The 26,151-nt window shown below is 37.9% G+C and overlaps 1 protein-coding gene across 3 annotated transcripts in view; it reads right to left on the bottom strand.

Annotated features, from left to right (window-relative positions):
• cno (adherens junction formation factor afadin) overlaps nucleotides 1-26,151 on the bottom strand; it is a 941,963-nt gene that overhangs the window by 565,378 nt on the left and 350,434 nt on the right. For all 3 annotated transcript variants that reach the window (XM_072540541.1, XM_072540540.1, XM_072540539.1), the window contains exons 4-6: nucleotides 25,426-25,585; nucleotides 24,739-24,864; nucleotides 3,859-4,107 (exon numbers count right to left, since the gene is read on the bottom strand). In XM_072540541.1, coding sequence (XP_072396642.1) covers nucleotides 3,859-4,107; nucleotides 24,739-24,864; nucleotides 25,426-25,585 — 535 coding nt within the window. The remainder of the gene's footprint in view (nucleotides 1-3,858; nucleotides 4,108-24,738; nucleotides 24,865-25,425; nucleotides 25,586-26,151) is intronic.

A 26,151-nucleotide genomic window follows, 5' to 3' on the forward strand; every position in this document is an offset into this window, starting at 1 on the left:
TTACCATATTCAAATGCCCCAAGAATAAAATAATTGTGATTTTCAGAAACAAATAGTATTTAGTGGATAGGCTTTAGAAAAAATTAATCAAGACAGATTTTTTTGATTATGTCCTATTTGGAGATAAGGCTACATTCCATCAAGAAAGTTCTATTAATATGCATAAATTTCATTACTATTCAACAAGTAATCCATAGCACATATGTAGTAACACATAGTCAAACAAGATGGTCGCTAAATGTGTGACACAAAACAAAAATCACAAAATGAGACTAGAGACTTCTATGGGGGAGGATAAGAATGCATAATGACGATTCAAAATAGTCTGGCCTAGGATGGGTTATTCTCAGTAGATTTTAGGAATGACAAATGATGTGGGCGCCATGCAAGGTATGTTGAGTTATAAATAAATTCATACAATTAAAACCAAAACATATATAGACGACAGAGGAAACATTTTTAATAAATCATCCCAAATTTTGGCATATGCAGATGATGTTGACCTAGTTGCCCGCACAACACGCAAGCTAGAATGAATGTATACCACCTTGTCAAACGCCTCAAAAAATATGGGCCTGCAAGTAAATCAAGAGAAAACTAAGATCATGGCATCAACACCCAAGAATAGAGACAGAAACATCGGCCACCAATTCACGGTTGATAACTCTACCTTTGAAGTGGTGGACAAATTCACATACTTAGGATCACTGATCACCAAGGAGAACGTCATGACGGAAGAAATCAAGCGAAGAATAATCCTAGCAAACAAATGCTATTTTGGACTGAGTAGACATATGAGAAGCAGAAACTTAAGCCAAAAAACAAAAATAATCGTATACGAAACCCTTATACAATCAGTGTTGACATATGGGTCGGAGACATGGACCATTTCCAAGGCAGATGAAAACCAACTGCATCATTTGGTCAAATTTGTCGTTGGAATTATCGGATGTTGTCGTCTGACGAATTATGGACGTCACTGTTACAGGTTCCTACTTTTGTCTCTTTCTTGATGGTCACTGGGTAATCATTGACATTAATAAGTCTTACAGGGATTTATTTAGCAGAAGTAACCAATTTCTTTCAAATTCTGATTCCTCGGCCAACCTCTTCGTCAGGGTTCCAAGACTCCATCATAACAGGTGTTTCTTCTTCAACAGTTCCCTTCAGCCGCGCTACTATGATTGTTTCACTTCTCACAGGCACAATCGTATCTTCATTAACAGCGGCTTACATAGTGCTGTCGTCATGTGGATTAAAAAATACCTCCTCATTACCAACTTTGATTACCCTATTCTTAAAATATAATTGAAATTCATGCGAATTCATTACGTCCACTCATACTATAACATCCTCTTCGATCTCAGCAACTATGATAGTATGGAAAAACTTTTCTGTCTCAATTCCTAATTGGATCTGAATGTATCCATGGATGTTGCCATTTTCAGTTGTGGCAGTTCGCAGTTGCAACCTCGTTGGTAATAGTTTCTAAACATCTGTCTGCGGATGTTTATAATTGTCGCTCCGGTATCCACCAACAATATATAACTTTAACCATTTATTTCTACATTTACGTATACACTATCTTTACGACATTTTAAAGAAGCTATTAGTAGTAGATGGTCTTTGGAAAAGTTCAGGGACGAAGCGACCCCCTAAGGCTTACCCGTTCTAGTATTTCTATACTAGAACAGATAGGCCTTACTACTCGCTGCTGGCGAGTTTTTTGATTTTTGTTAACGTACCTGTTCCATTTCATCACAATTGCAGAAGCTTATGGTCTTCGTTTTCTTTTGTATGCAATGCCTTTCGTGAGATTAACAAGCTGGTTAAAATGTGTCTCCATCTGCTTCCTATATTGCAGTCATAACTTTACCTAACCCACCAGAGGCTTGCGTAGCTGATTCATATTCGAGGACAGCGGACAAAACATCGACCAGCGTGTTATGATGAGCTAATCGTTGTGTTCTCTGTATTTTATAATTACGAAGAACATTAATAAAGGTTTAAACGGCCAACTGTTTCATCATGTCTTTAGAAGTTGCTGGATAAACAATCGCACTAATCTGGCAATATATATCTCATATTCTTGAATGGTTCATAGAACCATTCTTTCATATTCTTCAAGAGCCTTTTCTCGCTTTTGTCTTTGATTCTTGAACTGTGACTGGTAGACTTTCTCCGAGTGTTCGTGACTATATCACATGTTTAGTCTTCTTAAGTTGTTCGAAATTATCTATTTCCTCTACTGCTATGATCTGAAGCGCATTCAAGGCGTCTCCTCTAAGAGCAATAGTCAGGTTTACAGCCTTTTCTTTTTCGGACCATCCATTCGATCTTGCAGCTGATTCAAACTGTTTCATGTAGTTATTCCATGACGACTTTCCATCGAAAGTTGAAACTTTAACACGAAGAGAACCTTCACTCCCTTTAAATGTCAACCGTAGCTTCAATTTCCATTTCTTCTCATCGGCTTTTGTCTCTACTGTAATTGATGGAATTCTTTTTTCACTCCCTTTAAATGTCAACCGTAGCTTCAATTTCCATTTCTTCTCACCGGCTTTTGTCTCTACTGTAATTGATGGAATTCTTTTTTCTGTTGTTGCTCCTGTTTCTTACATCTTCTTTTCAATCTCTTTTGTCTTTACTTCAAAAGACGAAATATCGGCAGCAACTTTGTTTTCCAACATAGTTTGCCTCAGAAGTGACTTTATTTTCTAAAGAAATGATGTCCGTAGAAACTTTGGAAATATCAGAAGAATCTTTGCTTTCCAGAAAAGAAATATCGTTAGAAACTTAATTTTCACCTGTGAAATATAAAAACGATGTGGTATCACCAGAAATTTATAATATTTATTTATTTAACTGTACAAAAATTTTATTTTAGACCAGCCTATTTCTCTTATATATACTTGTCTCATCTTTGACCAATGTGTGTTACCCGTACTCACTGATGGAGCAGAAACATTAACACTCACAAAAAAGGTAGTTAATAAGATTCGCGTGACTCAGATGGCTATGGAGCGCCAGATGTTGGGTGTCTCTCTGAGAGACAAAATCCCAAACGAAGAAACACGCAGTAGAACAAAAACAACAGGTACTATAGTAAAAATTGGGTCGTTAAAATGGAATTGGGCAGGACACGTCGCCAGATTATCAGACAACCGATGGACAAAACGTAATTTAGAGTGGAGCCCAAGGCAAGAAGCAATACAGAGCAGAAGACGCCCACCAACTAGATGGACTGACGACCTGAAGCGTGTTAGAAATAACTGAATGCAAACTGTACAGAGACTGATGGAAAAAGCTGAGGGAGACCTATGTCCAGCAGTGGACGCATACAGGTTGATGATGATGATACTAGGGGACGGTCCTAGAATTTTCTCGGTGACCTTAGAACAGCTGCATATCGAATCACGTAGTATATTCTATCAGGTGCATAGAAAGGGCTTAGCGTATTAGTACTATTATATTATGATTCCACTAGTTATATTCTTATGCCACATTATCGAGTTAAGAGTGCCTATTACTTTTTTGCTTTTAGTTATTCTATACGTAATATTTTCCTAGGCTCGCCTGATTTCTCTATTTTTACTCACAAGTTATACATTACTGTCACGCCTATTTGAAAAGTATTCTCCAACTTTAAAACCTTTTAGTTGTTCTTTGTTTCCGATGCAAAGATGTTTCAGTCATGTTAATTTCGAGCATATATGTATGAACTCTAAATGTATTTATTTATTGAACGTCGAGCCGTCTTTCTATTGGTTAATGTTTGAGACAGCACAGCTACATGGAATACTCGTATCTAGCCAGTTCAGCGCATAAACATTTATAAACAAATAGTAGCGTACTTACCAGTATTTGAAGAGGTCATCAGAATGTTCAGCGGACATTCATCGTCGTCCAAAATATATTCGCTATCCGGGCATCCGGGCTGTTGGGTCACTTGGACAAGGCACCATTGGGACGGATCAGTTTTAATAAGACCGTATTTATCCAGCATTTCGCGCACTACAGCACCTGCACAATCGCGAACCGATAACAAAAGAGTCTTATACGGTACATCCTTGCACAACGCCTCGCCGTAAATTTTTAGTGTGCCACCTGTAACAAAGACAAGGTTTTACTTTAGAAATGTAGGGTTTTTTATGTCGGTAATGGGAAATATCGGATTTTACAAAAATAAAAAACATCTAAGGAGACAAAGGTAGTTCAGAATAAAAATATAAAAGTTGATCAAATCAAAATAATCCTTGTATATCACATAATTTAAAAAAAAATGGTGGGATAAAAATCAGAACATAAGGTAATAAGTTTTATTTTTCAGCAGCCATCTATTATAAACCCATTCTACTACAGTAAATTGCTTATCATACATATTCCCTTCCTTCATCCCATATATGAGGAGCGTTTATTCAAAACTGGAAAAATCCATTTTTTTCATAAGATTCTTTTACTATCGTTTTTGAATCTTCGTCGTGGTTTCTGTCGATTGCTTACCTCAAAATCGTTCTGAACCGGATATATCCCGTACCAATCCGAACTTAAACTTCGCCCGTTCAGTCAAAACCGGACAAATCCTCTGTCGATTATGACTTTTTAAGGATCATTCAAAACCAGACATAATGCATTACATTTAATATAGTCAAATCTAAAAGTAGGACAAACATAGACATCTCCATAGGGGCAAATCTTTCGACTTGAAAACGTTGTACATTTTGCTTTCGGCTCGCTCGTCTCAATTCGATTGATGTCGATCAGCAGACGGGGAGGAGGAATGCAGAATTACTTATACAAACACCAACGGCGGTCGGCCGTCGGCCCACATACACATGGTTCGCTTTGCTCCTGAATGAGGATCGTATTACTGTGTAGTGAATCATACCGAGTAGGTATTTGCAATATTATTATTATTCGCTGTCAATAATGGATACTACAGTAGCAGATATAAATTTGGGTGCCAGAAAGAAAAAGCCTAAACGACGAGAACGAGATGCATTGAAACAGCTAAGGTAAGACTATGTACTAACCTGCTATTGAATTTTATGCAAGATTTTTTTGTAATTTGGTTATGGGCTTATATTGGATGTTGTTTACAGTGGCGCTCATATGCAGGGGTTTTAACTTAGCATCATGTGCCTTTTTTTTCTTATTTTGGTAAAGGTTTTTACTAGATTATATCGCGAATAACACATATAATTTTTTAAACAGTCTGTCTGCATCGAATACAGAGATATGAATATAGCATTTTTGTTCTAGATATCTCGATGCAGATCCCGATCTTCTTCATTTTCAACGCCCATCTAACCACAATAGCAAACCCTATAAATGCATGTTGGTAAAAAATATTTATACATATTAAAAAATCAAGGAAAAAGTTGTATGAAGAGGCTGTAAAGAATATACAAGACCAAAAACTCTCTCATCTTATATCACTTATTGAACCCAAAAGAAGAAGGCCTAAGGTTAATATTGTAGACCGAAGAAGAAAACCAAAAACAATGCATGTGTCTTATTTTTTCCGAATTGGTGGAAAAAAATCAATTGTTCCTGTTTGTCGCGGATTTTTTATGGTTTCTTTGGGTATCAAAAAATCTAGGCTAGGTACAATTTTAAAGAATTTACACGAAGGAAATGTTCCAAAAGATGGACGAGGTGGGGATAGATATACTGCACGATCCGAGCCAGTCAAAACTAAAATAATAGTCTTTTTCCAAAATTTACCAGCGACCGAAAGTAATTACAACAGGAAAAAGTCGTGCAGGATATATCTTTCAAGTGATCTAAATATAGCAAGTCTACATAATTTATACAACTTAAAAAATATTGGTTTTAAGGCTTCTTTAAGTATGTTTAAAAGAGTTTTTTATAGAGAATTTAATATTGGATTTTGATTCCCAGCATGTGATGTTTGCGGAACATGCCTTAATCTAAAAAATGCTATTAAATAAAAAGAAGGAAGTGAAAAAGCTTTGCTAATAACAGCTTAGAATGCATAAAATTCAGGCAAATGCTTTTTACCATCATTTAAAGACAACTCCTCCAAAGAGCCATTCATTTTGCTTTGATTTGCAACAAGTACACCCGTTGCCAAAGACGCCAATTCAAGATGCCTTCTATTTGCGCCAGATTAGTTTTTATACATTCTGTTACGTTGATGTGAAATCAAAAAATCCAATTTTGTATACATGGACCGAAAATCAAGCAGGTCGTGGCTCAACGTAGATTGGCTCGGCTTTGTTGACGTACCTTAGATCCACCAATTTGGAAGATGTAGAGACTATCAGGTTATTCTGCGATGTCTGTAGTTGGCAGAACAAAAATACACATATTATACATGTTTTGATACTTTGGCTTAAAAATGAAGCTCCTCCTTCAGTGAAAGATATGGTATTACATTTTCCCGTACGAGAACACTCCTATCTGCCAGCAGACCGTGTTTTCGGCCGTGTGGAGAAAATTTTAAAGAAACACACTGTCATTCTTAACTCTGAAGAATATCAAAGCTATTATGAGAAAGTTGGCCGTGTTCTTGTTCTCGGGAAACATTGGCAGTTGTTCATCAAAAAGTTATGTGAAACATAGAAAACGATTAATGGGATTAAAGATCTAAAAAGATTTATCTGAAAAAATGTATTTCTCTGGAAGGAGTTTCAATAAAAATGAAGGGAAGTGCATTTTTTAACTTTGGCGAAAACAGACACACTTCACTGGTTAAAAGAGGTCGAAGTGATCAAAATATAAATTTCAATGTTATGCCTCTTGGAAAGCCCATTTCTGTCGAAAGAAAGAAAAACGTAAATTCACTTTTGGAAAAGCAGTTTAACCATGAGGAGTTACAGTGGCAAGAACTCCCAGAACTCAATTTTTATAAAGACATTGTCCGGTAATGTTGGCGTCGAAGCAGAAAGGGTTGAGGAAGAAATCAACTCAAACTGCGACTGTATAGAAGAAGACCATGAGATGCATGTATAAACAAAAAGGTCATGCTAATACAGTTTTTCATTCCCTGTTACCAATAAAAATATTTGAAACCTTATTTTTAAGTTTTTGTTTTAATGCAACAAATATCTTGTGTTATTATTATTGTAGCGTGATTGAATAAAACGAGCGGTTCGAATTTATATACATACATTTATTTATAACTTTACAGTTCGGTAGTATCTTAACAACTAAACTCACTCCTAACAACGTTACATATATATAATAAAGTTACTTTTCGAGAACATTCTGGCGTTGTCCCACCTCTAATTGTCTCCCGTCCGAAGGACGGGCGCTATTGACATGCCGACTCTAGCGTTTTCTAGATTCGTCCTTCTAAGAATTATGACGTATCGGAGATGGGCTATTTCGTTACACTGCTCCCCTCTTAAATCTGATCGTCCCGATCAGCAACTCTATATGTAGGCACAGGATGGCGGAATCTACAGGACTCTCCAGCTCTGCATGAACCCTTTAGAAAGAAATAACAGTCTACTGACTTTGAAGGATACGATCTCATCGGGTTAATGCAACACACAGTAATTCGTACGCCGGTTTCTCGGAAGATCACTTCAAGCATGCTTCTGACAATCTTCCAGTCCAGATTATCTAATGCATGGCCTATTTTGGGTAAGGCCAAATTCTTGATGTCGTAATTGCACACAATTTTCTTCAAATTAGTTAGAGCACGCCATATATCTTCGTAGCTTGCCCTGTCTGTATACGACTTCCTGGTCACCATATACAGCAAAGATCGAGAACCATCTTCTAATCTCAGTACTCTTCCAACTTTAGGCTGCTGGTTTTTTAACTCGTCCAAACGACCGAATTCCTTATAAAATACGGATGAGATTCCTTTAGTCATCTCAAGATCTTGGGCAACACAGTGGGCTAGAGAGACGTTATGCGGAACACTAAAAAGATCCTGCTGAACTTCTGTGGTCACGCCGAATCTAGCACTCTTTCTCTCTGCGTAATTTGACATAAATTCATTAAAGCTTGGTCGCCGGTCATCTTTGATCTTATGTTGAAGGGTACGTGCTTCTTCTGTTTCATTTGAACCAGCATATGGTGCAAGACGATTTATGTGAACTACTTTTGGTTTACCTTTCGGCAACTTCTTAATTCGGTATATTACGTCATTTATTTTCTTTTTAATTTCATACGGACCTTCCCATTGTCTTTGCAGTTTGGGAGACAAGCTTCGACGACGTTGTGGATTATAAAGCCAAACAAGATCACCTACTTCATAGCTTTCACTCTTGCATCGAGAATCATATTTATTTCCATCATTCGTCTCTGGAAGTGGACCTGCAATGTCGATTGCTACTCTTTCCATAGGACTACCAACATTGTACTGTTTCATGGGTGCCCTCTTTTTACCAACTGGACCATTACTGGTTGCACACAGTTCACATTTCCGGCACCATCTTCTTACATCATCTTTACAGTTCACCCAATAGAACCGTTCTCGAACCTTTTGCAGAGTCTTCGTAATACCAAAGTGTCCACCTGATGAACCGTCATGCAACTGACGTAAAACTTCTGACACTTTACTTTTAGGTACAATCAACTGAAGCTTAGTTTCTGTACCATCATCGTTCTCAAAGGTTCTATACAGAAGATCATCTTTCAGCACTAGGCAATTCCATTGGCTCCAGTAACACTTGACTTCTGGACTACATGCACTAATGTCTTGCCAAGAAGGTCTTCCACTTCGACGCATCCAATCCAATACTCTTTTTATACATGGATCATCTGCTTGAGCGTCTTGTAGCTGTTGAGGCTGCCATTGATCATTAATGACGGCGGTTCGTCTCACGGGGCAAAGTCGTTCTTCTAATTCAAGACAATGATTACGATTTGCACTGTATGCCCGTCTTGACTGAGCATCATCATTTGAATGACTCTTTCCAGCCCTGTGTTCCATTTGTTCTAGCTTTCTGACTGTTGTATTATTTTCTTGCAATTTACGGCGAATGTGACCTACGTCGCCATCATTCGAACATCTGGTTTCGTGTCTCTTCGGCATCATGTTGCGAACTACTTTCCGTACGATTTCCTCCAGACGTTTCTCGTTTTGTTCGTCGCTCTCTTCAGAGGTTCGTACTCGATAGCTTCCTGAAACTTGACTAGCTGTTTCATGTTCCAAGGCAATAGCGAGCGCTTCATCTAAAACTTTCGGTCTTGCTAGTCGTAAAGCTTTCTGTAGTTCAATGTCTCTTAACCCATTGACGAAGGCATCTACAGCGATTTCTTCCAAAACGTTGTCTGGTGCCTCTGGATAGGCCAACAGCGCTATACGAGCAATATTTGCTTCAAATTCTTGCAAACTCTCACTTGCTCGTTGGATTCTACTTCTTATTTGTACTTTGTAGACTGGTTGTAGATGGGCATCTCCGTAACGTTTATCTAGTCGAGTGAACAAGGTCTGGTAACATTTTTCTTGACCCTTAGGAATTGATCTTAGGATATCTGCAGCATCACCTCGTAAAGCAGCAGTCAAGGAAACAGCTTTTTCTTGTTCTGTCCAATGATTGGCTGTCGCAATAGCTTCAAATTGTCTGAGGTATATGGACCAAATAAGACTTTCCATCAAATGGTGACAATTTGAATCTCATATTATGTGTTGTTTCGTCTCTAGGTGATTCTTCTTTCACTACCGGATCTAAGGCTATTGTATTAACTGGTGGTAGCACTTTTGTATTAGTTATCATGCTCTCTAATTGTTTGATCTTCTCTTCTACGTTGTTTACATTCTTCTGTATGTTATCGAATGTTCTTGTGACTTCTTCAAATTTGTCATTGTTTTGATTACATACTTCGTCGAATCTTCTAGACATATTTTCGAATTTCTCGTCGTTTTGTCTAGCTATTTCTTTAATAGTTTGAGACGTTTCATTAAATCTTTCATCATTCTTTCGAGAAGATTCTTCAATCATTTGAGACGTTTCATCGAATCTTTTGGAAACAGTCTCGAATTTATCATCAGTTTTTTTAGAAGATTCTTCAATTTTGTTAGAAGTTTCTTCAATTTTTTTAGAAGTTTCTTCTATCTTCCTTAAAACTGCTTCATCCGCTGACTGAAACTGGAATGTCTCTGGGTCATCTCCATTCTTGTTAAGAACATTCTTCAGTCGTTCTTGGAGGATCTTCTTGGACCCGCTGCAATCTTCATCGCGTTCTTCTAGTTGCTCTCGTAACTGTTTTACTGAGAGTTGTACTAGCAGCATCTTTGGTCAGGCACACACGTACTTTTTAAATGTTCTTTCGTACAAAGATCACTACCGATCTACTCGGATGTTACCGACGAACAATACTTTTCAAAAGTTCAAAAGTCTTTTTCAAAAGTCACTGCTGAATTTATTTCTTTTTTACTCACACCGTAACACCAACTGTAGCGTGATTAAATAAAACGAGCGGTTCGAATTTATATACATACATTTATTTATAACTTTACAGTTCGGTAGTATCTTAACAACTAAACTCACTCCTAACAACGTTACATATATATAATAAAGTTACTTTTCGAGAACATTCTGGCGTTGTCCCACCTCTAATTGTCTCCCGTCCGAAGGACGGGCGCTATTGACATGCCGACTCTAGCGTTTTCTAGATTCGTCCTTCTAAGAATTATGACGTATCGGAGATGGGCTATTTCGTTACATTATTATTCAATAAAAATATCATTTCTATGCTTCTGTTTTGTATAAATAATGATGTTTATTAGGATGCTTTAAAATATTCAGTCCAAATCAAACAAAAACGGACAGATCGAACATGCGTTCAGACAAAACAAGACATATCCATCTGTTAATTTGAGTTTTTTGCTTTAATATAACTTTTTAAAAAAGTGGTATTTAAGTTCAAAATGTCATTTCAACCCACGCAAAATGGCAGAAAATGTAAAAGAAAAATATAAATATTCAACGAATAATCAGTTTATTGCGTTTTTTTTTTCGAAATTGTGTTAGAGGGATCTGTCCGCTTTTGAATGAACGCTCCTCACATATTGTTACGCTAAATATGACTCATATTTAACCTGTAAACATTTTATTATTCAAGTATTTTCTCGTAGGTTCTGCGAGCCGCTATAAAACCGGTATTGGTTCCATATCATTCGCGAAGGGTCAGCACAGGTCAACATCCGTCCGCTTCGAAGGAATTCCAGAACAACGGTTAATAAATATATATAGAGGAATCTTCATTGTATTAGTCAGTCTGAATAATAATATCGAGTCGAGTTTTGAAATGTAACACGCGTATTGTCGGGAATATAAATTGTAATAAATGTATTACAATGTAAATAAATTATATAATTATAGTGTGAAATAAATCAGTGTAATATTGTACAAATAAAAACTTTAATAAACTAAGTGTTAGAATATTTTATAATAAATAAAGTTAATAAATAAGGCTAATAAACTCAGTTCATTGGTGTCAGAGTGAAATATAAAATAAATTGTGAAAATGAAAATAAATTGTGAAAATGACTACGATTTATGAGCTCACAGTTACGACATCTCAAGGACAGAGAATTAGATTCTACCGGAAAAAAGGTTGATTTAGTCCAACGACTAAAGAACGCTTTGGAGGAAGAGGGTTTGGACCAGGAAACTTGGGAAACTTGAAGACAAACATGATGTTGTCATCTCGTCGATTTCGAAACTAGGGAACAAAGTTTCTGGCGATATTTCGAAAGCTTCCGGCGACATCGCATCATAAGAGAACAAAATTTCTGGCGTTATTTCGAGAGTTTCCAGCGACATCGTTTCTTTAGAAAACAAAGTTTCTAACGAGACTTCTTCTCTGGAAAGCAAAGTTTCCGCTAACATCTCTAAAGTCACTTCTGAGATGTCTGCCCTTGACGATAGATGTTAAAAAACCAAGTTGCTGCCGATATGTCGGCCTTCGAAGAAAAGAAGAAAGAGATGGAAAGGAAGATGGAGGAAACAGGGACAGCAGAGAGAGGGAACAATCCAATTACAGTAGAGACAAAAGAAGACGAGACGAAATGTAAGTTGGAAACACGGCCGAAATTTGAAGGAAGTGGAGGTTCTGTTCATGTTAAAGTCCCAACTTTCGACGGAAAATCGTCATGGAACAACTACATGAAACAGTTCGAATCAGCTGCAAGAGTGAATGGATGGTCTGAAAAAGAAAAGGCTGTAAACCTGACTATCGCTCTTCGAGGAGATGCCTTAGATGTGCTTCAGACCATAGCCGTAGAGGAGACGGATGATTTCGAACTACTTAAGAAGAGGTTAAATATGCGATATGGCCAAGAACATTTGGAGCATGTATATCAGTCGCAGCTTAAAAATCGAAGACAAAAGAGATATAAGGCTCTTCAAGAATATCAGGTAGATATTGCCAGATTAGTACGGTATGCTTATCCCACAGCTCCCGAAGACATGATGGAAAAATTGTCCGTTCAAACATTTATTGATGGTCATCGTGATCATGAAATGCAGAGAACACTGCGATTAGCTCGTCACAAGACGCTGGTTGATGTCTTATCCGTCGCCCTCGAATACGAGTCAGCTACGCAGGCCTCTGGCGGGCCTGCGTAGGACTGTAAAAGAGGAAGGAGATGAAGATAAACTAGACCAGCTCGTTAATATGATGAAAAGTATGACACACAAGAAAACGAAGACCATAAGATGCTGAAATTGTGGCGAAATAGGACACGTACGAAGTTCATGTAAGCACCCTAGGTACGATGCAAATCAAGAAAATCACCATCAGGAAAACTAGAACGGGTCGGCCTTAGGGGGACAGCTTCGACCCGGAACTTTTCCAAAGACCCTCTCATACTAATAGCTTCTTTGAAATGTCGTGAACATAGTGTATATGTAGATGGAGAAATAATAATAATATAATAATATAATAAAATCATGCACAGTTTAAATTATCAGCGGAGAGCCTGATAGTATTTAATAGTATTCAACTAAAGTTGATTAAAAATCTCACTTTGCTGTTTATGGGCTTATCTCGAGATCATCATCATCATCATCATCTTGGTGCTACAGCCAGGGGCCCGGGCTATATGTCCTGCCCACTGCAGGCGGTTTCGCTTAATTATAGTGGTAATATCTTTATCACCAAACGTATGCTTGTAGATATTCTGCAGTTCAAAATTGTATCTACGCCTCCATATTCCGTTCTCACAGACCGCTCCGAATATCTTGCGTAGCACCTTTCTTTCAAAAATGGATAGAGCGGATTCATCTGTTTTCGTTAGCGTCCATGCCTCTGATCCATATGTGAGAACGGGGACTATCAGTGTTCTATACAGCCTTATACGAGTTTTTTGAGACAGACGTTTGTTAGCTAAGTACTTTGATAGACCATGATAACACCTGTTTGGAATTATCTGCTTATCTCGAGATAACGGGTTAAAAATGTATAACAAAATGATTAAATTTAAATCCTAAAGAATACAAAAAAGTCTCAAGAATTTTGTATTATAAAAATTAAGCCAACCCGCACTTGGTTTAAGATAATTATCTGTATCGCACTGTTGTTTAATGGTTAACTGAGAATTAAATGTTCGTAATTTAGAAGTTCTTAATAGCTGATTGACAGTTCGTATGAAAATATTAAATGTTCCTTGATTGAATGCTAACTCAGTAGTTAACCTTAACTACAGGAGAAGAAATAATCGACGGAGATTCGCCCACATAGTTGAAGATAATATGATTATGACAACTTACGATAAACCATGATGACTGCTGCACTCTTCACTGAATCTAAATACTTTAATTGTATTAAACACTGAAGTTAGTTAAATTAAAGGTAGTTTATACTAATCTTTAATCTAATATGGTATTAGATTAAGAAACTGAAACATTTAAGTGTATACACACTTAAAGAAAAAATTCACAGAGACGGTAATATAAGCAAGCGGCTTTACTCAAAGATCGCGCTGCCTGAAGTGATATTCTTCCTCTCAAAATTTCACAAGCTTCCCCCCCAAAAAAAAAAGGTGAGATAACCCCCACTTAAAAATGGCAGGCCAGCCTGTATGTGTTTCTAGGAAGGTAAAAGGTTCTAACGACTATCGAAATAACGGGACCCTTTTAGTTAGGACGTGATGAAAGATAAATCCTTTTGGATTAAGTTCTCTCAGAAAATTACTATAACGTGCCTTCGACTATATTTACCAAATTTATCAAAAAGAACCCGCCTGACCGGAAAGGACTATAACTGAACCGGAGTCTTTTGATAAGTCTTCCGTAATCTGAGAAGTCGATAGGTTCCAATAATATTAAGGATGAGCGAGCACACCCGCGTATTTATTATTTGCAAATACGGCCATCGGCGTCTCAGCAACAGGGGTAAAAGGATTAAAAATTATTTAATATTTTAATTATATAAAAAAAATGATACAGTACAATTAGGAATCGGAGCAGAAAAGTTCGTCTATACTGTTATAGTTGTTGACATCGAAGAGGATGTTAATGGACGTAACGAATATGCATGGATTCCGATTGGATTTTGATAAGGTAATCAAAGTTGGTAAGGAGGAGGTATTTCTTCATCCACATGATGACAACACTGTGTAAGCAGCCGTTAAAGAAGATACAGTTGTACCTGCGAGAAGTGAAACGATCATAGTAGCGCGGTTATAGGGAATTGCGGATGAAGGGACACCTGTTATGATGGAGCCTTGGAATCATGACGACGAGGTTGTCCGAGGAATCATAATTGGAATGGAATTGGTGACTTCGGCTAAAGAAATACCTGCGAGACTTATCAATGTCAATGACTACCCAGTGACGATCAAGAAAGAGACAAAAGTAGGAACTTGTGTACCGGTGACATCCATATTCCGTCAGACGACAACATCCGATAATTCCAACGACAAATTCGACCAAATGGTTGCAGTTGCTGGGCAGTCTCTAAATCAGATGGAAAAAAGGAACTTAAGGGAATTTCTTCGGCAATATCGTGATATTTTCGTACCGAAAGGAGGAAAGACGGGAAGAAATACCGTTGTTAAGCATAAAATTGATACTGGTAATGCTAAGCCAATTCGTCAAACAGCTCGACGATTACCACAGGCGAAAAGACAGGAAGCTGAAACGATTGTTCAGGAAATGAAGAAAGACGGGGTGATAGAACCTTCTACGAGCCCATGAGTCTCTCCGGTGGTCATGGTTAAGAAGAAAGACGGAACGACGAGGTCCTGTGTGGATTACCGTTTGCTGAACAACGTTACCAAGAAAGATAGTTATCCTCTGCCTCGGATCGACGATAAATTGGACACATTGGCTGGAAGTAAATTGTTTTCTACTTTGGATTTGAAGTCTGGATACTGGCAGGTAGAAATGGACCCAGTAGATAAAGAGAAGACAGCGTTCACCACAGGATCTGGATTGTGGCAATTCAACGTTATGCCATTTGGACTCTGTAATGCTCCTGCGATATTTAAGAGGCTTATGGAAAATGTGTTGAGAGGGTTATCTTGGAAAACATGCCTGGTTTATCTAGATGACATAATCGTCTTGGGGGAGACATTTGAAAATCATCTGAAGAATTTAGAAAACATTTTTAACCGACTAAAAGCTACCCAATTGAAAAAAAAAAGTGACTAACACATCGAGAAAGGGAAGGGACCGATTATTTTCTACTTCCATTGTGAATTTTATACTCGGATGTTGTGAGTTGAGATGATCTAGGAAGGGAGAAAGGGTATGCTGACCATGGGGCCAGATGATAAATGTATCATCAACGTAGCGGAACCAGACTTTTGGTTTTAAAGAGCGGTAGCGGAGTAATCGTCGGATTCACTCCCCGCCTCTCGACGCGTTAGTGTTCTGAGCTGTTGGACGTGAATCCCTGTCCTGGCATTTGGTTTTCACCTCTGGCTGCGTTAAGTAGTTGAGTTACTGTGACCAAATGCCCATCTTGGTAGTTAGTATTCGCCTCTGGTTGCGTTGAGTAACTGAGTTACCGTTGCTAACTACCCATCTTCCTGTCTCTTGTTTTTCTTTTTCTTTTTTGTTCTCCTGAAGAAGCTACATACAATTGTAGCGAAACGTCGAGATGAACCCACTTTTGGGTCACTCACAAATGACACGGTCCAAACCCGGAAGACGAATAAACTATAATCAAGTGAGAAGTTTTCTTGGACTATGTACTTACTACCGGAGGTTTATTAAGAAGTTTGCAGATATCGCTAAGTCATTAACGCGACTTACAGAGGAGGCAAGAGATTACCGCTGGGATACAGACTGCTAAAATGCCTTTGAGACCTTGAAAAAGCATTTAATAACAGCACCAATTTTAGGGTATCCACTGCCAGAAGGAGAGTTCATCTTAGATACAGATGCAAGTAATGCGGGAATTGGAGGAGTGCTGTCTCAGATTCAAGGAGGACAGGAACGAGTCCTCGGATATTTTAGTAAAGTTCTTTCAAAACCTGAGCGGAATTATTGCATCACGAGAAGAGAACTTCTAGCAGTAGTGAAATCAGTAGAGCACTTTTATCAATACCTCTACGGAATGAAGTTTTTAATACGAATCGACCATGCCGCCCTTAAGTGGTTGATGCGGTTTAAGAAAGCAGAGGGTCAGATAGCCAGATGGATCGAACGACTCCAAGAATACGATTTCAAGATTGAGCACCGAGCCGGAGTTAGCCACAGAAACGCTGATTCTGTTTGCAGAAGGCCATGCCCAGCAGAGTGTTCCCATTGCAGCAAAACGGAATCCAAGGAAGCAGGAGTGCTAAGAACAACGATGATCAACGACGACTGGACGCCTACTAACATAAGGGAGGAACAAGAGGGAGATCCAGTTGTACAGAAAATTCGAAAATGGAAAGAGGAAAACCGTCGACCACCTTGGCAAGAAATATCAAACCTATGCTCAGTAGTTAAGACGTATTGGGTCCAGTGGGACTCATTTATCATGTAAGATAGCTTGCTCAAATGAGCCCTGGAAAATGATGACGGTTCAGAGAAGAGAAGACAGTTGGTGATCCCAAAGAGCAGAATAGCCGAAGTACTTCGTCAGTTACACGACAGTCCATCGTGAGGGCATTTCGGTGTAAAGAAAACCCTTAAGCGAATTCGGGAACGGTTTTATTGGATGAACAGTTCCGACGACGTAAAAGACTGGTGTAAGAAATGTACTATTTGTGCTACGAGTAACGGGCCTTACCGAAAAAGGAGAGCTCCTATGAAACAATATAATGTTGGAAGCCCGTTTGAAAGAATAGCTTTGGAAATCGCTGGGCCATTTCCAGAAAGTGAAAATGGAGGCAAGTACATATTGGTAGTAATGGATTACTTCACTAAGTGGGTCGAGATTTACGCACTTCCAGACCAGAAGGCCTCCACCATTGCAGATAAGTTGATCCAAGAATATATCAGCCGATTTAGAATACCTTTGGAGATCCATAGTGACTAAGGAAGGAACTTCGAAAGCGATCTATTCCAAGGAATATGTGATAGACTAGGCATGAAGAAAACAAGAACTACAGCATATCATCCGCAGTCGGATTCTATGGTACAACGGATGAATAGGACAGTTGGCAAGTATTTGAACAAGATGGTGTCCGATCATCAGCGAGACTGGGACAAATATCTTCCGTTCTTCTCAAGTTGGTCCGTTCCCATCTTCAGATCGCTAGCGACCGAATGAAGAAACGGTACGATACGCAAGCCGAAAAGGGGTGCTTTAAGAAGAACGACAAAGTCTGGCTCCATAATCCCAAGAACCGACAACGTTGTTCTCCCAAGTTGCAGTAGTTTTGGGAAGGTCCATACTTCGTTATGGAGAAGATCAACGATGTCATCTACCGAATAAGCAAGATACCGATGGGAAAGCCGATGATAGTACACCATAACCGGCTGGCGTCTTTCGAACGTGACCACGACGTAGATGAAGAAGTGGAAGCAAACCAAGTCCAAGATGTGTCTAACCTCATGTTTGAGGAATTCATGGGGGCCTATGGAGGTACCGGTAAAGCACGACATGGTGTTACCACTGAAGGAAAGCAAGATCTACTCGCGCTTCCCGATGACTACTCACGGGCCCTTACCATCCCGGCCAGTATCAAAGACGCACCAGGGTTGGCATCCATCTTTCGAAGGAAGTTCGGCCGAGTTGCAGAACTTCAATACCTTTTCTACCTGGTAACAAAAGACACTGCCGTGACCAACCTACCTACCGAGATGTATGGGAAGCCTTACTTCAATTGAGAGAGCACGTACTAGAGTTCGACGTGCAAAAGTTAGCCATGCCAAAGAGTGCCGATAATTAGATTGGAGGGTTATCCGAAGTATGGTGGAAGAGATCTTTAAAGACACCGAAGTCCAGGTGTTAGTCTGTTGCAATCCGCGTAGTTACCGGTGCGGAGAGAAAACCGTTCCTTGTCAATTTTATACAACTGGAAGTTGTAAAAGAGGGTCCAGTTGCCGATACCAGCATACCGTATATTCTTCTTGTAGTTTCTTCATCATGTAGCTGAGGTCGTCTTGGTCTTGTGTAATCACTACTTGATCGTCTGCAAAGCTTAACGTATATAGGTATTCGCTCCGTACCGGTACTCCCATGCCTTCGCATTTTCTTTTCCATGTAGTCAAGGCTTTGTCTAAGTATATTTTGAATAGGGTTGGAGATGTGGAACAACCCTGTAGGAGCCCTTTTATATGCAGAATAATTAAGTGTCCACTTACCCACTGCAGAATTTTGTAACCCAATACCAGCTTGTACATACCCAGTGGATGGTTAACATATATTTTTGGAGTGACTTGGTAGTCTCGCTAGTCAGTCGCGAGTCATTCTGACTCTGAGTCCGTTCTGATTCCTGCTTTTATTCTGCAGTAGTACTTTTCCTGCAGCCCTATCTACGTATGTACATCAAATACAAATTTTACCATGTGGTTAACCATATCAGAAATTTTACGATATGTTCCCAGTGAGAGTTGTGTTCGGATCCAGACTTTTTTTGGTCGCGAATGTGCTTTTTATCACACCTACCGTAGGCTCCGAGCCGAAGTATTTTGTAGTTGATCTTCTAGCGAGTTTATCAGCTCGTTCATTTTCGGGTATTTCTTGATAACTTAAGACCCATACTAGCGTGACACTGTTGTGTTCCATCACTCTGTCAAATTCTCGGCATTTATAAACTAGCCTAGTCACCTTCGGGCTTCTATAAGCTCCCATAGCGGATTACATATATGTACATATATTGATTGGCTTCAGTTTGAAAGCCATCAAGTTAATTTTTTGTTGCACACTGCAAGATTACATAAATCCAGGGCTGAAATACAGAACTATATTCTCCTAGTGAAATAACTGTTGTTTACATTTCCACCACTATTGAATATTCTTAGACCTGAGCGTTCTGCAGTTTTAGGTATGTGTACTAAGTAGACCCTGTAGTCTTAGGCCCTATGTGTATCATAGGGTCAGAAGTCGCCATCCATTCGGTAGTCTTGATTTCATTTGTTATTATGTCCTGATCTAATTGTTACATTCCTTAGGTTTTCTCGCAGTATATAATTATAATATTCAATTCTAACCTCCCCTTTTTAACAGGCAGATAAGGGAGATCCAGTAGAGCCTTGAAAGCAACTTTTGGTGCGCCCCTTAGAGACCCTGTAATTCCAAGCACGCAAGTCTTTGCAACTTGCTTAGATTGTGAATGACTTTTTTGCTGCACTTTTGGCCACCATACCACAAACTCATATATAATTATTGTTTTTAACACCATGTTATCAATCCAATATAACATGTACGGTTTTAAACCTCAAATTTTTCTGAGTGAGTCTGACTACCATTAACGTAGTCACCACTTTCTTGGTTATATCTGCTGATTCCAACTAAGCCTAACTCTAATATTAGCTGAGTCTAATATTACTCCTAGGTACTCACTTAGTAGCAATCTGATTCTCGAAGCGTGAACACGTACCGTCATTCAAAGCGCTAGAGAATTCCTTATCGTAAAACTACCCTAAAACTAGTAATTATCTTATCAGCATAAAAAAATTGTTAAAGTGAAAAGTAACAAAAACTAAGTGATTAGTCAAACACACAAAAGAAATATGCTCCCTTTGGGGAACTTATTAGGATTTGATAATAATGGCCAACCAATTTATCAACAAATGAATACTATACAGGATGTCCGAACAATAAATAACCCGAACCAGTCAAACCAAACAGCAGTAAAACCGCAAATATCATTTTTGTATTTTAATCAAACACCATCTAACCAGACAACAAATCAAATGTCATGGCTAAACCAAATACCTATTCCAACCCAAATAGCTATACCAAATCAAGTACAATTTCCTAGTCAATCAACTGCACAAAATATTCAAAACACTCAAAACTCTATTCAGTCCCAATACAGAACAGTATCCACAAACCCTCAATGCTCACTCTTATCATCACAAAACACCAATAACTACACGAATAGCGATAGCGACGTAGAACTTAACGAAACAGAAAACGAAAATAAACATCCTTAGCAAGAAGTTGGCAATAAGAGAAAAAGGGTGAAAAGACAGACAACTTCAGAAATTCCCAACCAAATTTAAAAACAAAACAGATTTGATTCCCTGAACAAACAGACAATTTATCAAATACACAAAACACAAATATAATCCCTCACCGCCACCAATCTATATTTATGGAGTTACTGACTATAGTGCTATAACAAACCTTTCAACTGCAACTGCGGCCAAAACCTATTACACCAAAACCATTTCAAATAATACAGTAAAAATTAACCCTACAAACTCAGACACCTACAGGACACTCATACAGCACCTTAGAAAAGAAAACATTGTACATCACACTTACCAACCGAAACAAGAGAGGGTCTATAGAGTTGTCATAAGAGGATTACACCATTCAACACCCAAAGGAGATATTTCGCATGAATTAAATAATAAGGGTTTTAAAGTTCGCAACATAATTAATGTTAGACATAGAGTTACCAAAGAACCATTGCCCTTATTCTTTGTCGATATAGAGCCAAATGAAAAAAACAAAAACATATTTAACCTGCAAGTCCTACGAAACTGCATAATAACAGTGGAACCCCCTAGAATAAAAAATACAATAGTACAATGAACAAGGTGTCAAAAATACGGGCACTCAAAAAGTTACTGCCTGAGGCCATTCGCCTGTGTTAAATGCGGTGGATCACATGACACAAAAACCTGCAAAAAAGCACGCGACACACCAGCAACATGTGCCTTATGTAATGGCAATCATTCAGCAAACTATAAAGGATATGCTATATAAAAAGACCTAGTAAATTCGAAAAACAAAAATATAATAAGCAGTATTCCTATACTTAGAGCTGCAAGCCTAAATAATAATAACACTAATGCTCACCACCTACGCCAATCACATGTAACACATGCTCAAGTTGCAGCAACTAATACTTCTTCACAAGACAACAACAATAATTCAGACCTTTCAAATAAACTTACAGAATTCCTCAACGAATTTAAAAATATGTTTGCACAATTGATAAACCAAAACAGCATGATACTAAGCATGCTTACAACAGTGATAAATAGAACGTCGTAATGGCAACTCACAGAATAGCAGAGTGTAACGCACATGGTCTAACAAACCATGTGCAAGAAATTATACTATTTCTAAAATTAAACAAAATAGACATCCTACTTATATCTGAGAGTCACACAACTGAGAGGTCTTTTATAAAAATTCCACACTACTCTGTCTATTACGCAAACCATCCAGATCAAACAGCCCATGCTGGTTCAGTTGTAATAATCCGTACAGCTATAAAACACTACGAACTTGCTCCATATATCACCAACAAAATTCAGTATATTCAGTACTATCATAAAAGTACAAGCGCTCACGTTCCCATTAACAATAGCTTCTATCTACAGCCCACCACACCATACCATCAATCTGGAGGAATACAGAGAGTTTTTTGAACAACTTGGCTCACATTTCCTAGTGGCAGGGGACTGGAATGCAAAACATACAACCTGGGGAGCAAGACTGATATCTCCAAAAGGCAGAAATCGATTAAAGATCATACAAGATAATAACCTGAAATACCTAACAACTGGTACCCCCACATACTGGCCCACTGATAACAACAAAATTCCTGATCTGCTAGACTTTGTTATAACTAAGGGAATACCTGAATACACGGCGACATCACCCCCAGTTTTGATCTACATTATATAATACCTATAGAAAACCTTATCCCAGATCATCAGTTTGGTTTTCGGTCAAATCACTCAACCTCAACAGTGCCATAGATTAGTCAACAAAATAAAAGAGAGCCTATAAGGGAAACAAATCTGTCTATCAGCATTCCTCGATATACAGCAAACATTTGATAGAGTGTGGCACGAGGGTCTTCTCTTTAAAATAAAAGCTCAGCTAACTGACCAAATCTATCTCCTCCTTAAATCATACTTGTCCGACAGATACTTCCAAGTTAAATACGAAGGTGCTCTATCCAACTACCACCAAATAATATCCGGAGTACCTCAAGGCAGTGTACTTGGCCATTCCTTTATCAAATCTTCACTGCTGATATTCCTATTAGCGAAAATACACTAATGGCAACATTTGCGGATGACACTGGTATACTAGCATCAGACATCAACGAAACATTAGCATTTAAAAAATTGCAAAATCATCTCAATGAACTAGAAGACTGGCTTAAATGCTAGAAAATAAACGTCAACACAAACAAGTCTTGTTAAGTAAATTTCACAAATCGAAGAATTAGATGTCCACAACTACACCTAAATAATTCACCTATACCAATAAAAACATAAGTAAAGTACCTGGGCCTTCATCTAGACGAAAAACTTACTTGGAAATCACATATTGCAGCCAAACGACGACACCTCGACCTAAAAGTTAAAAATCAACACATCAGCTAATCAACACAAGATCGCAACTTTCATTAGAAAACAAACTGACCATCTATAAAACAATACTCAAACCAGTGTGGACATACGAAATTGAGCTGTGGGGCTGTAGCAAACCATCCAACACCAAAATACTACAGACATTCCAGTCAAAAACTATTCGTATGTTAGCTAAAGCCCCATGGTATGTGTCAAACCAAACCCTTCATGCAGACCTCAACATCCCCTTCATCAATAATATGATTGCTGACCACTCCAGAAGATACATGAATCGCAGCGCAGACCATCCAAACCATGTCATAGACGAATTATTCAACCCCCCACTGGTTGACAGACGTCTAAAAAGACTTTGGCCAGAAGAATCTAGCTGCTAGATAAATTCCAGAGAGTCGTCAATGGACGACACCTGCCACAAGAAAAAAACATACATCATATTTACTTATTACTGTACTCATATACTTATCACTTCACTCACAATTTAAATTTGTACCATTTAGGCTTAGAAGAGTTAATCCATCTAAATTCCTCCAGGTAAATTTTATGGTTTTCGATTGCTGGTGGCTTATATAACTCTATATTTGAAGTTCATTCTGTAAATATAGTCAAAGCTTACATCCTAACTCTGACGGTGCCCTTAAATTTGTCGTATGTTAAAATAACCCAGATAGGATCGATGCTGAGTCTAGCTATCAGACAATCCATTACCAGCTTCTATAAGAGAGGAGATAAGTTCGGACAGTGCATTTCATGCTATCAGGTATAACAGCAGAAATATTCAAGGAAGGTGAAGGACAGCTATTGCTCAAACTAATAACCAACCTAATAAAACAAATTTGGAAAAATAAGAAATTAACAAGGCTGGAAAAATGTAACCATATGTTCGATCCACAAAAAGGTAGATAAAAGCCTATGCCAAAATGTAGAGGAATTGCTTTATTGGATGTAGCATGTAAGATATTGGCTTTATTGATACGAAACCGACTAACAAAATATGAATCTGAAATAATAGGTGAATATTAGGGAGGGTTTAGAAGAGGAAGGTTTACAATTAATCAGATTTTTACGATAAAACAAATATTGCACAACAGCTACGAACAAAATCTAGGTTTGCACATTATGTTTATAGACTTTAAGTAGGCATTCGATAGAGAAAAACTATACGAAGCGATGGATCTGTTTCTGAATAGAAACATGTCCGATCCTGGTAAGAAAGTGATCCTGGAAGGAAGGTTATCAGAGATTTTCACAGGAAGGAAGGGATTAACACAAGGAGATCCACTGCCCACAACTTGATTTAAGCTTATGCTATAAACTATCTATCTAAAAGCAATTTTTTTTAAACGTTTCAACGTTTGTCATTCCTTTCCCCAGGTAGCTGTAGCTTCCTCTGTGGTTATTGTTAGCTGTTGCCCTGGAAACCATCAGGGTCTTCTAACTTTAATGCCACAAATTGGTTGCATTGCTCCTGTAGTGATTCTTTTCCAAGTTAACATGCTCCTTTTCTAACTTGGCTGCACCGTACTGAAGACGACCAATAGTCAGAAATACGTATATACGGTTGCCTTCCATCGATATACCTTATTTTCTGTTTTGCGAGACATACCATTGCATTTTACTTATAACGCTTTCTGTAGTTTTCCGGGTTTGACTCCGCGTTGAATAATTTTTGTTTTGATAAAAAACATTATTTCGGCAAAGTCGCACTTGCCATTGTCAAGTCAGGTAGTAGCGCTTCTCGCTGATGCTTGAAGTTAACTACAAGGCAAAAATAATAAAAAAAAGGAATGGTTTTGTACAAAAAGTGAAACGATAAAAAATGTGGTGTTATTTAAGAATTAAATTGTAGATGGGTACTTACCGGTATCGGGACCACCATCTTTTGATCTAAACTGCTGTAATTTTTTCTCTAATTGTAACTGCCTTCGTCTCCTCATAACTGCCTCTGGATTCGATATTGATCTAGTAAATGAGGTTTCAGGTAACTCTGTAAAGAAAATAATTACATAACAGCACAGTGAAAAAGAATTATGAAATTATTGTACTACTTTTCAAAGTATTGATACGCTAAATATGACTCATATTTAACCTGTAAACATTTTATTATTCAAGTATTTTCTCGTAGGTTCTCCGAACCGCTAAAAAAACCGGTCTGGCGTTCCATATTATTCGAGAAGGGTCCGCACAGGTCGCCGTCCAGCCGAGGGGACTCCAGAATAACGGCTGTTATATATATATATATATATATATATATATATATATATATATATATATATATATATATATATATATAGAGGACATTTTTATTTGAATAGAAGTTAGTCTCAATAGTTGTATCGACTTTGAATAATATTAACGCGGAAATGTAGTATATGAAAATTAGAATCGTGTAAATAGTGTCAGTGTAAATAAATTATTGTAAGACTTTATATAAATTAAATAAAGACTAATAAACTAAGTGTTAGAATATTTTTATAATAAATAAAGTTGATAAATTAGACTTATAAAAATAGTTCAGTATTTTGAAACAAGTTTGTAATATTCTTACCAGTATAAAGTTTTTCGGCAACTCCATCTTGATCGTGCGAGTCGCCATTCTCGAGTTTCATCTTCGTTAGTTTTTCTTGTTTCTTTAGTTGCTTTTTTTCTCGTTTCGATAACTTTCGTCGGAAACTTGCGTTCGCGTCGAGTGATCCCATCGTACCGGTCTGAAATTCAAATAAAAAAGTTTATATTATAATTATAAAATAATTTATATACGTATAAACCACTTAGATGGAGAACAAAAGCACAAAATAAATCAGAATGGAGAAGAATCCTCGAACAGTCCAAGACCCAAAAAGGGTTGTCGAGCCAGTGATGATAATGATCATGATTTAGAAATACTTCAGGTAGTTTTCAAGAATAAGTTTAAAATTCTTTTTCTGTCCATCTTAAGTATCTACTGGATTCTGCGATACATTTTGCGTCCAGATAAACAGGCACATATTTGTTTTATATTTTAAATTGTGTATCCACTAGACTAAGTGGTACTGATGGAACTTCACTTGCGTCCTTTTGTTTTAGAGTTTATCGCGACACGTCAGAGTCTTTTCGAGAGCCTTTTAACCACATTCATATAAATATACGAAACGGAGAGTAAAGTACAAACAACGCGAAACCAAAACACAAAATCCGGCTCGAAGGACCAAAAACATTGATGGAACTTTGACTGATCTCCACCAATTGTTCGGGGGAAAGCTTATTAAATTCCTTTACCCAGCGTGTAAAGTAC

This window comes from Diabrotica undecimpunctata, chromosome 8 (genome assembly GCF_040954645.1).
Source record: "Diabrotica undecimpunctata isolate CICGRU chromosome 8, icDiaUnde3, whole genome shotgun sequence".
NCBI classification, from domain to species: Eukaryota; Metazoa; Arthropoda; class Insecta; order Coleoptera; family Chrysomelidae; genus Diabrotica; species Diabrotica undecimpunctata.